The sequence below is a fragment of the Triticum dicoccoides genome, chromosome 2A (genome assembly GCF_002162155.2).
Source record: "Triticum dicoccoides isolate Atlit2015 ecotype Zavitan chromosome 2A, WEW_v2.0, whole genome shotgun sequence".
NCBI classification, from domain to species: Eukaryota; Viridiplantae; Streptophyta; class Magnoliopsida; order Poales; family Poaceae; genus Triticum; species Triticum dicoccoides.
The window spans coordinates 7,686,276-7,700,351 of record NC_041382.1 but is presented as its reverse complement, the minus strand read 5'-3'; the positions used below and the strand labels follow the sequence as shown (position 1 = coordinate 7,700,351).

Below are 14,076 nucleotides of genomic sequence, written 5' to 3'. Positions count from 1 at the left end.
ATGCCCTATTGCCCTTTTATCCTGGTCAGTGATGATAATCACAACTTTATACCTTAGTAATCTTTCTGAGCTCATGTAATAGTTTGTGTCTGCATTTGCTCCTTTGGTTTCATTAGAACCTAATCAATCTCTGTGTTGCTCATTTCATACTAATTCAGTTTTTAATTGGGAAACTGTTGCGCCTTGTGCGTTCTTAGGGTGTGTTTGGTTTGTGTCATCAGATGGAACGTAGGAGGTCCGTCCCGTCCCTAGAGGTCATTCTCGTGTTCGGTTGGGTCAAGGAATCAGAACCCACTCATTCCTTGGAATGGCATATTCCTCCTAGACCCGGAACGCGCTTGTACCTCAGAATTTATGTTTGACATATGCTTGAATGTATTTATAAATTGTTCGTGTTGCAAATAAAATTCAAATGTTTTCTCAAATTTGAATACTCTGTTGCTGAAAATACAAAGAGTTACAATTATCCATACTGTTGCTAAAAAACATTCCATTCCAACTCTTAAACCACACACCAGAACATAACCATTCCATTCCATCTAATACCCATAACCAAACATAGAAACGGAACCAACCCATTCCCGTGGAATGGAGCCATGGGATTCCATTCCACTTTGTTTTTGAACCGAACCAAACACACCCTTAAATTCCAGGCTTTACCTGACGTTGATGTCCACAATGGTAAAAATTGAAAAGCAAATAGTGTGAGCCAACTTGATTTTGTTATTAAAAAACACTAAAAGTATTCTTCGTTATATTTGCTCCGTGTACTGAGTACAGTCAGAACAATTACCGAGTCATGAGACAGTCTAAAATTGAACAGTAAGGCCTTAAGGAGGACCGAGTGGCCCAAAATGATTTCCCGCCAAAGATTAGCTGGTTCAGTTAAGATTAGCGGCTTAAACTGGGCTTAAGCAATAAACTAGAGACAACAAGGAAATGATAAATGATGAGTAGAATCATGCCATTGGATGCACTTGGTCACTCCTGAACCGTTGGTGAACATTGAGTGCTGGCGGCGAAGTGAATAATGCTTTTCTCCTGTTTTGGCCAGTTTTAAATTTAAAGTGTGTTCTGAATGTTCAGAAGTTTCAGAGTCCTTAAAATAGACAACACTTCAACAAATATTATTATTTTCTTATTTCAGTTAAGTTTTCTCACCTTTCTACATTTATCAGGATTCATTCAATGGTGCGAGATGATGTTTGTTATCTAGAAAGTGAATGAACAGGATTCATTTGATCTGATACTACAGTTTTATTCTCTATTGAGATCTCCAGAACATTTAGTTGATCACTCTTTAAAATGGTTTTTCCATGGCCACACAAACACATCTGTTTTTCATGTATCAGAAAGTACAACGAGGGTTACATTATGCGAGCTCTGAAAAAAAAAGTAGATTGGCGCTCCTTGTGCTTCCTCCCTGGCAAGGCATTTTGTGCCCCTTTCTTTCCTTCCTCCCTGGCAAGATGGCATGTTCGACCCTCGGTGGGCTGCTCATTTTTGCTAGTTTGGCAGGACATAAACCATTGCAATGGTATATACACTATGCCTGCACATGATGGGTCAGGGGCCCAAAGCGGCCGCCCTCCTCCCCTGCCCAAGGGCAGGGGAATTCTTGGATGGTAGAATATACAGCATTGAAATCTCTAACACATTAGTTGAATGGTCTATAACACATGCATTTGTCATGTATCTAAAAGTACAAGAGTTTCATTACACAAGTTTTCAAAAAGAAAATTAGATTGGCACTCCTTGCCGCTTCCTCCCTGGCATGACGCTACCTTGATGTGCAACCTGAGCACAACTTGTTACAGACTTAGGAAATGATTTATGAGGGGGTATCCTTGATTCCCATACGATTAGAGTGAAGTCTCCTTTGGGTCTAACACTAGGATCTGTTATAAGATCCCCAAATGTCACACTTGGTGATTCCTTCTTGACTGAAAAACTAGCACTATAAGGTGTCATGCTAAGTGGATGCAGAGCAAAGTCCGTTATGTCCACTGGGTGACCATGGTACATAAGCGTGTTCGGGTGCATGCCATAAATGGCAAGGTTTCTTTTAACCATTCTCATCCCCTTGTCCAGTATGCAACGCCAAAACTTAACATCAAGATTCCTTCTCAACACATCTGCATACGCATTTGTGGCGACAAGTGAACCTTCTGTACCGTGGAACCTCTTGGCAAATTCATCTGCTATTTGTACTAGTTGTGGATGTTCTGTGGGGTCCTCGCTCCCGAAGGATAGTGCTTTGAAAAGGTATCTCAACTCGTCGTAAGACATAGCACTTAGGAAAATCGGTTTCACCGATCCAAATCGGGCTAACCTTTGAAGTCTACTTACAATGATGATTTTGCTTCCTCTGCCCATTCTTGTGACCAATGAGTGAAACCTTTTCCATTCATCATCACCTACATCAAAAGCAAACTCAATAACTACCAACATCTTCACCCCAAACTTGGTCCTTCCACGCATCAAAAGGCTGTCACCATTCAAGTGCAAAACAGAACAAAAGCGTGCGCGGACTCTTTCATCGCCACACGCATGAGCAACCAAAGTTTTTTTCCCAACTTTGGCGCCCCCTATGATCGGAAGGACGGCTGTTGCCTCATGACCAAGAGGGTCGCTGTGCTGCAACAAGAAGCTCAAGAGCTTTTGCTTCTCAGCATGTCGGCTGAACATGAAGTTGTCGGTGTAGAGGTAAGTGTCATAAGGCCTACGCGACATGCGCTCGCAACCACCCAAAAGCATAACAAATTCTGCCATGTTAGCAGCAGCAGCTTCTAAGCTTTTCAAGGCACCGTCCGACTCGAGGCACCTGGCCCCATCGGCCATCCTCCGAGAACGCTTGATTAAATACAAGTGGCTGTTGAATGAGTCGTTGCTGCTAACCTCGTCGACGCCGGCGCTGTTTCGGAGGGCGCGGTACATCAAGGTGTCCAGCACATGGTACCCTCCATACATGGCCTCGGAGAACATCTTGAGCTGGGCTAGCATCCCGGAGTTGGTTATGTACCGCCCGTCCGCCTCCTCGACGACGGTACCAACTCGCAATAGGAGATGCCGCAGCCGCTTCGCCAGATTCTGCTCCTTCGATTGTGCATGGATGGAGGAGTGGTACTTGCTCATCAGCAAGGAGATGAACCGGCTGACAAGTTCGCCTGCGACTGCAGACATCGCAACCTCCATGGGCAAGGATTGATGAGGTAAAGCTGTTGGGCGGTCACTGGACTAATTTAACTAGAATGGGCTGGCCTCTTGCCAAGTCTTGCACAGACTCTTGGCAAAATGGTGAAAATTCTTCAGGGATGACTAAGACTGTTGACTGGGACTTGAGTGGTTGTGCGCGGTGATATTTTTCTAAACGTCCAAACGCGTGACAAGGAGAAGCCAACTTGTCCAAGCCACATGAACTTGCGCAAAGAACGGGTTGTAATCGCATAATTATTAACTCGGATAATATGGAGTGATCGAGACCATGAATGAAGGAAGACGATCGTCGGGGGCAGCAGCTGCAATTTTTTATGACTGTTTTCACTTAGCTTGCGATTTTTCCATTTCTAGATTCGAGCATTATAATAGAGAAGCAAATAAAGTTGCTCATGAACTTGCCAAATTGGCTAGATTTTCATTCATTTCTGATTGGCTCGAGGAACCACGTAATGCAATTGTACCAATCCTCATAAACGATGTAATGATTATTTCTAATGAATAAAGCTCGAACTTTCTTTCAAAAAAAACTTGTCCAAGCCACATTAATTATTGTTACATAAGAAATTGTACATATCTAATTATCTGTCCGCTCGTCTTTTGTTGGATATTTTGATTCAATTATGTGTGCTCTACTCTAGCAAATTCTGACCTTGGAATTTCTTGGGATTTTTCTAGATGAGCTTGACTGGAGACGCAGGGCGCCACTTGGTTTTTTGGCAAAGAAACTTTTGTGGGAGATGTTACGCGGCATGGTGAACGATGATGAGAACCGCGACTCCATGCCTGACTCCTTTAGTATCTTCAGAGGCCGGTCGGTCAGTCAGTCAGTCCCCGTGTGGCTTATTTTTGTGCTGGTTTAGTTTAGTTGATCTGGTTTTGTTCCTGTGATCAGTGGAATATATCCTATTTGGCGCAATTCTTCCATCTGGTTTTGTGAGGTTTCTAGAATGTTTCAGGCCTGTTTTTTTCGGTCTTTCTTTTCTTTTTTATTTTAAAATCCAAGAACAAACAAATCCCTTTTTTCCGCTACCTATGCGCTCCGCTCCGCTCCCCCTGCGCTGCGTCGCCCGCTCGGCGGCGCCGCCCCGCTCGGCGCTTCCTCCCCCCTGCTGTCCTTTCCGATGGCTACCGCGGTGGCCCACGTTCCGCGTCTAACCTCCCCATCTCCGGTCTCCTTCTTGGAGGCCCTGCTTGCCCCGGCGGATCGTGCGGATGCGCCTTCCCGGCCAGAATCTGGGGAGCCTTCAATGCGCGTGCTGCGGGTGGCGGGAGGGGGGGGGCTGTTGGCCGGCTTCAATCCGCTGCTGTCGTGCCTGCGCAGTCGTCTTTAAGGGCCACCGACAGCCAAGAGCACATTGATGGTGGTGGGTGGAAGATGGTGGGAAGGGGGAGGCGCCCCCCCTTTTTACCAGCGACCTCCGCCGCGTCCCAAGCCACAGTTCTCCCACCTCAAAGAGCTGTTGTTCTCCAAGGCAAGGGGGAAGTGCTTCAGGTGTCTCGAGCCTGGTCACCGGGTCGCAGGCTGCACCAATCGTGCTCGCTGCCTCCTCTGTGGCGCGGTGGGGCATAGGGCGAGGTGGTGTGGCGGCGAGAAGCCGTCAAGGTCAAAGCGAGACAAGGAGCGTGCTGAGCCGGTGGTCGTCCTTCCACCGCCTCCACCAGGCCCCCCGCCAAGCTTCGCGGTCCGAGCTCCGATGGAAGCGCCTGCGGCCGATGCGGCGGTGAGGCGTGGGCTCGTCATCGCCACGTCTAGGAGGTCGGCGGGGCAGGCCGAGGCGGAGCGGAGGCTGACCAGATGCGCGGTGGTGGCGGTGGTCGTGGGGTCGGCAAGGCAGTTTGAGATCGTCGACGTCAAGAGGGCGGTGGCCATGAAGTTCCGGATTGACGAGGAGGCGGTCAAGGTGTCCCTCCGGGCACTGGGGGAGATGCTTCTCCTCTTCGATGACGCGGCCGTCCGCGACAGGGTACTTGCTGGCCGTGGGCCGCTCGTGCTGGGAAGGATCTTGCTTCTGGTGGCGCCATGGTCGCGCTTTCGGCGCGCGTCGCCGGCCAAGCTGCTCTACAAGGTGCGGGTTTGTCTGGAGGGGGTGCCGGAGCATGCTTGGGACATTGAGTCCGTGGCCTCGCTGTTCGATCCTTCCATGCTCATCGACGGCATCGACCACGAGGTGCGGTGGGAGCAGGAGACGGGCTGTTTCCGGCTCTGGGTGTGGATGGACGCTGTGGAGAAGCTCAAGACTCGCGGAGTGCTTCAGCTGGAAGAGCCGATGGAAGAGGGTTCACCCGGGATGCATTTCCCTGAGCTCAACATCACTCAGGAGGTGCCGCGGCGCTGGGGACAGGTGGCCATGCTCGGGCATCCGGTGCTCATCCACCTTGACCATGTCATCGACTTCACCTGCCCGCCGAGCCCGGACAGTGGGATGAGCTGCGACAATGGGATCAGCGGGATGCCGTCGGAGGACGGAATGGTGCCGGATTGGCCAGCTAGGTGGAGCTACAGATGGTTCCTCAACTATGAAGATGGAGACTTCCCGCCGCCGCCACCGCGGGACTCCGTCCACTCCAGGCTGCGCTTTCCTGACGCCAGTGGCAATGGCGGAGGAGGAGGGCGGCGAACCTATGGCAGCGGCAGTGGGTTCAGGCAGGCAAGTGTTGGGATGCAGCAGGCCGAGCAAGGTGGAAGATCTCACCAAGGGCGGGCTGGTTCGGGCGGAGGAGCTGGAGGCGGAGGCCGGAGACGCTGCGGATGGCCGGAGGAGGGCTTGGCCATGCCGCCGCTGATTGACATGGTGGAGGCGAACGGGGCTCCAGCGGCTGTGGACCCATTCGCGTGCGCTCATGGCGTCCTGGGCCTCTCTGTTTTGCTGTAACAGGGGCCACTGGCCGCGCCTGGGGTGCCCATAGCTCAAGATGGCATGGGCGAGGGTGGTCAGCGGGCTGTGGAGGAAGAGCTTCTTGCCCCCTTTCGTGAAAGTCTGCGGGAGCTGAGCGAGGATCAGCCGGAGCAGTTCTCTGTCCCGCTGATGGGAGGAAACGAGGGAGGAAAGCCTGAAGAGGAATGGGGACGATGCCAGGCGACGCGGCGAGCGACGTGCATGGCTGTTCCCATGCAAGAGCAGAGAGTGGTGCAGAGGCGCCCACCTCGGTGGGGCCAGATGGAAAGGAGGAGGTAGATGCTCGCTTCATGATTGAGGAGGCGGCGGGAGGTGGGGAAGGCTGCGTGGAGTGAGTGGGCTTTTTTGGGGCGCTCTCGCCTCGAGAGGCACCGCCTGGGGACCTTCTGCTCCTGGGCCGCCAGCTGGAGTCCGGAAGATCCAGGTCACAAGATGGAACGGAGCCCATTTCAGAGTCGGCCGCTGATGGGATTGTGGGTGGGCCGGACGAGGCTGAGGATGAAACGCGGCGCCGCCTGATCCACTAACGAACTTCCTCATCTCCTGCTCCGCTCCCCCACCCACAGCTCTACTTCCCACGCCAGCGGGCGGCAGCCGCCGCACAGAAGGCCAGGCGGAACCACCCTCCAGAAGAAGCAGTGGCAGGCTGGCTGCCAAGCCTACCGCGGGCTGGTCCACCATGGACAAAGTGAAGGTGGTTCTGCTCAATAAAAGTGGCATCTGGGAGGAGGGTTCACCGCAGGTGGCTGCATCCGCGGCCGATCTGCAAAGGTACAGGGAGCTGTACAGGGAGCCGCTACCGGATGGCTTCATTGCGGCGATCGAATCGCTAGTTGAAGCCTCTGGGAAGAGCAAAGGCAAGGAAGATCGCGGGGCAGGTCAAGCGATCCGTGTCTGACCCGCTTGGGGTGTTCGGCTGTGTGGATTTGTGTTCGATCCATGTTAGTGTATGTTGCTGTTCTCTGTCGTAGGCGCGATAGCGCGACAAGGGAGGTTCCTGTCTCCCAAGTCCGTGATGTGGAGTCGGGCTTTGTGTTGCCCATCACTGAATGTATGTCTGCCAGATTCAGAGCTGAGTGTGTTTTGGATCCTTTATGGATTTCGCCGTCCTGAATTGGAATGTGCGGGGATTGAATAACCCTGCGAAGAGACGGGCGGTGCAGCTGTTTGTTGCTGATCAAAATTGCAAGATTGTCTGCCTGCAAGAAACAAAAATTGGTGACATGACTAGAGGTCTGGTGATTGAAGCCTTGGGGCCACGTTTCACTGATAATTTCATCTCTCTGCCAGCTAATGGATCCAGAGGAGGGATTCTCATTGCTTGCTGCGACGACCACGAGCCGCTGGCGGCCGGGCTGCACTCCGTGTCAGGAACTGTGAGCAGCAGGGCCAATGGGATGTGCTGGTCGATCACTGGAGTTTATGGACCTCAATCTGAGGAGGACAAAGTTCAGTTTATTGAAGAGTTAAAGAGGATCAAGCAGCAGATGTTACCTCGCTGGATGGCGCTCGGAGATTTCAATATGATCTGCAGAGCAAGAGACAAAAGCAACAACAATATAAACTTGCGGATGATGGGAAGATTCAGGGCTGCGATTGATGATCTGGAATTGATTGATTTTCCGCTTTTGGGAAGAAGTTTCACTTGGTCTAACGAGCGCGAAAATGTCACGCTCACCAAGATTGACCGGATCATGGTGACGAGTGACTGGGAGGCCACCTTTCCTCACTTTCAGTTGTCCCCTGCCTCGTCTAGTGTTTCTGACCATTGCCCGCTGGTTTTGAAAAGGATGGAGATAACCAGGTCCAAAGCTTTGAAAACCATTGGTTGAAGTGCCCGGAATTTTTGGAGATCGTGCAGTGCACATGGGCGAAGGAGGTCAGATCTGGTGATCCCATACGGGTGCTCCACACAAAGCTCTCTAGAACTGCAAAGGCTCTCAAAGCTTGGAATAAGCAGAGGACCCGATGGGCTGTCTTCGTATCGGCATTGGCTAATGATGTGATATTCAGTCTGGACTTGGCTCAAGAGGAGAGGGAGCTCTCGACGGAGGAGAGACAGTTGCGGGCGCGACTAAAGGCAAAGTTGTTGGGGTTCGCAGCAGTGGACAGAGCTAGATGGCGCCAAAAATCAAGAATAACTGAAATTAGGGAGGGGGATGCCAGCACGAGGTTTTTCCATCTAAGAGCCTCCGGAAGGCGACGGAAGAATTACATCCCTACGCTAAATGGGGCTGACGGTCCAGTTTCAGAGCACGAGGGCAAGGCCAAGATCATCTTTGACAGATTCCTAGGGCTTATTGGGACTCCTTTCGGCTGCTCGGTCAGGCTAAACTGGGATTTCCTGGGGCTGCCGTCAAGAGATCTAAGCCACCTTGAGGGAGTTTTCTCTGAGCAGGAGCTGTTGTCTGCGGTCAAAGACACGCACGGTGAGAAGGCGCCTGGGCCAGATGGTTTCACCGGGGCCTTCTTTAAGGAATGCTGGGCAACAATCAAAGTGGACTTGCTGGCTGCTGTTAACTGTGTGCACAGCCTGAGAGGACAGAATTGGAACATCATCAACACAGCCAATATCGTGCTGCTACCAAAGAGAGAAGGAGCACAAGACGCAAATGATTTCCGGCCTATTAGCCTCATGCATAGCATTCCCAAGCTGGTCAGTAAGATGCTTGCTACGCGGTTGGCGCCTGAGATAAATCACCTTGTTACCCACAGCCAAAGCGCTTTCATCCGAGGACGATCAATTCAGGATAACTTCCTGCACGTAAGGAATGTGCTCAAAGCTGCTCATAGTGCTAGATCCCCGCTGATGTTCCTCAAGATAGATATCGCTAAGGCTTTTGATTCAGTTGGTTGGGGCTTTTTGCTTGAGGTTTTGGAGGCGATGGGTTTTGGGCAGCGATGGAGAGATATGATTTCTCTCATTTTGTCGTCCTCATCCTCAAGAGTTTTGCTAAACGGAACACCTGGACCTCCGTTTGCGCATCAATGTGGGCTGCGGCAAGGAGACTCTCTGTCGCCGCTGTTGTTTATCATCGCGATGGAACCGCTCCAATGTTTACTAGCCTTGGCCACGGAAAGAGGCATCCTATCACCGCTCAAACTGCAGATGGTGAGGTTCCGCTCCAGCTTCTACGCGGATGATGCCGCGCTCTTCCTCAACCCCGTGCTGAATGACTTTATTGCGGTTCAGGCCATTCTCAAGATTTTCGCGGATGCATCGGGCTTAAAAGCTAACATACAGAAGTCGGTGGCCTACCCCATCTCCTGCGCCGGCCTTGACCTACTGCCCTTAATGGCCGTTTTTGGTGGACAGCAGGGGCACCTTCCGTGTCAGTACTTGGGTCTGCCTTTAGGGGTGCATAAGCCAAAGAGGATTGAGATGCAGCCTCTGATTGATAAGATCGCGGGAAAGTTGGCCCCAAGGAGGGGACGGCTGCTCAACAGAATGGGAAGGTTGATCTACACCAATTCGGTGGTGACGGCTACTGCGACATTCTTTTTGACAGCGTTTCAGCCGGACAAGTGGCTGATTAAAAAGGTGGACAAGCTTAGAAAGAATTTCCTCTGGGAGGCGCATAACACGTCAATAGGCTGGAAAAGTTTGGTAAACTGGAAGCAAGTTTGCTCCCCAAAGAAATATGGAGGATTGGGCATAAAGAACATCGACTGTTTCAGCCGAGCCCTGAGATTACGCTGGGAATGGTACAGATGGGAGGAGAGAGATAGACCATGGAAAGGGACAGATACGCCATGCGATGGTGTTGACAAGCAGCTCTTCTCCAATTGCACCACGATTTCTCTGGGAGACGGATCTTTGGCAAGCTTTTGGAGGGACAGGTGGTTGAATGGTGAAACTCCAATGGTTTTGGCACCTGCGGTGTTCAAACTGGCCCGCTTCAAAAATGTTTCGGTCAAACAAGGAATGCATAATGCTAAATGGATGCAGGGGCTTAACAGGATAAGCAATGCCGAGGAGCTGCACCAGTTTGTTCAGCTTTGGAGCAAGGTCCAAGGGACAACTTTGTCGACGGAGAAAGACACCATCATTTGGAACCTCACAGCCAATGGCTCATATTCGGCCTGTTCGGCATATGAGGCTCAATTTCTCTCTAGGATTGAGAGGCCATGGTTGGCCAGGGTGTGGACGAGCAAGATGGAGGGGAAAGTGCGGTTCTACCTATGGCTCTTGCTCCAAAACAGAAACTGGACTGGTGACCGCTTGCAAGCAAGAGGCTGGCCCCACAATGATCTCTGCAAGCTATGTGATCAGGAACCTGAAACTGCGAACCACCTCGCTCTGCACTGCTCTTTTGCCAAAGAGGTTTGGTTCCAGTTCCGAGACTCTCAAAATGCAATGTTCGCTGTGGCCGACGAGGCGCAGACTGTGGGTGAGTGGTGGGAGGGGCTCTGCTCCGCCGGCGGATCGAAGGAGCAAAACAGGCTGAATATGACCGTGGCAGCCTACACTGTGTGGAACCTCTGAAAGGAGAGAAATCAACGAGTATTCGAGAATAAAGAGCTGCCTGCTACTGCTCTAGCTGGGCTCATCAAGGATGACATCAAGTGCTTTGGGGAGGCAACTAGAGGGATTCCCTTTGTAGGGCCGTAATTTTTTTTGTCTCCTAAACCTCACGTTGTAATGTGGGATGCGACCTCCTCTCGTTGGTCCATCCGTTTCTGTATGTCTTCTCTTCTATAATGCAAAGGCAGAGCTCCTACTATTCCCGTCAAAAAAAAAAATCCAAGAACATATTTGTAATTTGCAGGGTTTTTAAAATATTGTGATTTTTTTAAAAATATGTAAAAAATCAAATTCATGAGAACTTTTTAATTTCGTGAACTTTTAGTACAGTTGATTATATCTCAGTTTTGTTGCGTCCTAGAGTCTTAGTCCATCCATGCAGCGTAACCTGATCCTAATCCAGTTAGATTTTTTTGGGGGGGGTGGGGGGGGGTGAGGGAAGACTGAATCTTGTGACAAGAAACAAACATGCATCAATCAATGATTTGCCGTTGCTTCTTCAGAAGCATATTGTAGAAAATGGCATGCCCCCAACAACTGACCACCTTGTAATTTTGTCCTGCACATAATAGGCAGAAAGAACCCACGCATTGGATGGGCAGAGAACACATATACGTAACAAATCACGGGGATGGGAATTTATGATGAAAGTGATCATATAGCTGACGAAATTAAGGGTACTTCTGCATGTATGTATTTATAGCATTAATGATGGCAACATCCTTCCATGGATTATTCCACAAGTTGTGTGCTTAAACCTTTTAAGCAATAAAGTGCCATTTATCGAAAAAATCCACAAGTTGTGCAGTTCTGTACGCAACTACGTACCCATTGAAGTGGATGCTTGTGTTGCTTATGGAGTTAAAAAGTACAGATCCAAAGGCTAGCTACTTGGATCTTTGTAGTTCTAGGAAAGCGACCAAATGAGGATATTTCACAGTTGTTGTGTATAAATGCCAGCACACGTACTTGTCACGACTACGGGTATGTAGTAAAATGTCATAAAATGAGATAGCAACGTTCAGCCAATCAGAACATGCGTCCTGGTCGTGGGTGATAGCTTAGGGTGTGTTTGGTTCAGGTCATGGGATGGAATGTAACGGGTCCATTACGTTCCTAGGCTCGATTCCTGTGTTCGGTAGCAGCAAAGAATTGGAACCTACCTGTTCCTAGGCTAGATTCTTATTCTTATTGTAGTTCATTAATATTGAATTTCTCCTAACCCCTTCATTTGGGTTCTGTTCGCAACTTCTACCGTCACAGAACAAATAATTTTCTAAACGTCCATACACAGGTGACAAGGACAAGCCAACTTGTCCAAACCACATTAATTGTTGTTACATAAGAAATTGCACATATGTAATTATCTTTCTGCCTGTCTTTCGTTTGATCTTTTTACTCAATTATGTGTGCTCTACTCTAGCAAATTCTGACCGCGGAATTTCTTGGGATTTTTCTAGATGAGCTTGACTGGAGACGCAAGGTGCCACTCGATTTTTTGGCGAAGAAACTTGTGCGAGATGTTACGCGGCATGGCAAACGATGACGAGAACCGAGACTCCATGCCTGACTCCTTTGGTTTCTTCAGAGCCCGGTCAGTCAGTCAGTCCCCGTGTTGCCTATTTTTGTGCTGGTTTAGTTTAGTTTGACCTGGTTTTGTTTCCTGTGCAAAACTGGAAGCTTTCTACCTACCTGAAATTGCTTTTGTCTCTGTAATCAGTGGAGTATCCTATTTGGCGCAATTCTTCCATCCGGTTTTCTGAAGTTTCTAGAATGTTCCAGGCGCGTTTTTGGTTTTTCTTCCGTTTTTTTTCTTTTCCTGTTCATTTTTTCTTTTCTTTAAAGAAATCCATGAACATATTTGTAATTCGCAAACTTTTTTTCAAAATTATGGTTTTTTAATGTGTGAACTTTTATAAATTCGTGATTTTTTTTTCAAATCCATGAGCACTTTTTAATTTCGTAAACTTTTAGTACAATTGATTCTATCTCAGTTTCGTTGCATCTTGAAGAATAAAGGACAAATCTGCATACTTTGCATGGCAGCAAGCTGGCCCATCTGCAAGTGATCTTAATGGGTTCAAGTGGGCTCTGACAATTGAGATTCTAGATCGGTTTTGGGCTGAAAAATGAGATTCTAGATCGGTTTTGGGCTGAAAATTTCGCTGCTGGTAGATAGGTAGGGTTTTAGTCCTCATAGGAGCGGCGTTTGGACGGATTACGACGCTCCTTCTTCGAGTCAGTATTTCGGACTTCGATCCTTCTCAAGTTTGTCCGTTGGGATGAATTAGACAAAGCTCCGGCACAAATTCCTGCCAACTCCTTGGGACAGCGAGGTTAAAGTTTCTCGTCGTGTGTACGCAACAACGACATTTGGTGGCAGGTTCTTCAGATTGATTCAAGGATTCCACAGCGACGACTGCGACTCCGGGGCACTGGTCCTTAGAGACACGTGTACGAAGACTTCCTAGCTTTCATCGACAAGGTCAGACCCACTTCGGTATGGGGACGGTGACGGCGGCTCGTTCCCATGGCGGCAATGGTCTGTGGGCCTCGATGTAATTTTTATTATGTTTGAGGTATTTTGTACTTCCGGTGAATCTTTATAATAGATCTGATTCTTTTCGTAGAAAAAAGAACTACTCACTCCGTCCCGAATTACTTTTCTTAAATTTGTCTAATTACAAATTTATGTAGACACATTTAGTGTTAGATATATCCATATCTATACAAAACTAAGATAAGTATTTTGGGAGGGAGGTAATACGTGTATATATATACCTCATGTACTTCCTCTGTCCGAAAATACTTGTCAAAGAAATGGATATATCTAGATGTATTTTAGTTATATATACATCCATTTTTATTCATTTATGCGACAAGTATTTCCGGACGGGGGATGACAAGATATTAGATGCTCCCTCCGTAACTTGATACTCTCTCCATCCGGAATTACTTGTCGCATAAATGGATGAAAATGGATGTATCTAGAATTAAAATACGTCTAGAATTAAAATACGTCTAGATACATTTGTATATACTATCTAGAATTAAAATATGTCTAGATACATTTGTATATATATTTGTATATATATACCTCATGTAAAAAATACTATCTGTATACCTGAACATGATGATATTTTTTTTACTTTTATTGGATGACAAGACATGGCAAACAAGGAGTTATAACTAGATGGTGGCCGGAAGATGTACAACCAAATGTGATGATTTCATCATTAACATGCCTTCTTATATACGGGTCTGACAAATCCTCCAAGAATTGTCTATGTGTCTTTCTAAAGAAAAAAGAAGAATTATTTATGTCTTATTTTGCGGGTGTCTTAGTTTTCGTGATCTCACTTGTGTTTATCATGTCCATAGATTAAGAAAACTAGAAAAACTCCTCGTCGCAGGGTGCAGTTACGGCACCGAAGC

At 48.5% G+C, this 14,076-nt stretch overlaps 1 protein-coding gene across 2 annotated transcripts; it reads right to left on the bottom strand.

Annotated features, from left to right (window-relative positions):
• Nucleotides 1-1,638: 1,638 nt before the first annotated feature.
• On the bottom strand, nucleotides 1,639-3,258 carry LOC119352714. Of its 2 annotated transcripts, XM_037619289.1 has the most exons (2): nucleotides 2,899-3,258; nucleotides 2,283-2,417 (listed from the first exon to the last, which is right to left on the bottom strand). In XM_037619289.1, exons 1-2 carry the CDS (start codon nucleotides 3,193-3,195, stop codon nucleotides 2,346-2,348), a joined length of 369 nt encoding a protein of 122 aa, XP_037475186.1. In that variant the 5' UTR covers nucleotides 3,196-3,258; the 3' UTR covers nucleotides 2,283-2,345. The 2 variants fall into 2 exon arrangements, with proteins under 2 accessions (XP_037475185.1, XP_037475186.1); XM_037619288.1 differs by having other exon boundaries at nucleotides 1,639-3,258.
• Between the last annotated feature and the right edge of the window lie 10,818 nt (nucleotides 3,259-14,076).

Coding starts and splice junctions, on each gene's coding strand:
- LOC119352714 (XM_037619288.1), bottom strand. CDS start 3,195: ATGGAGGTTGCGATGTCTGCAGTCGCAGGCGAACTTGTCAGCCGGTTC.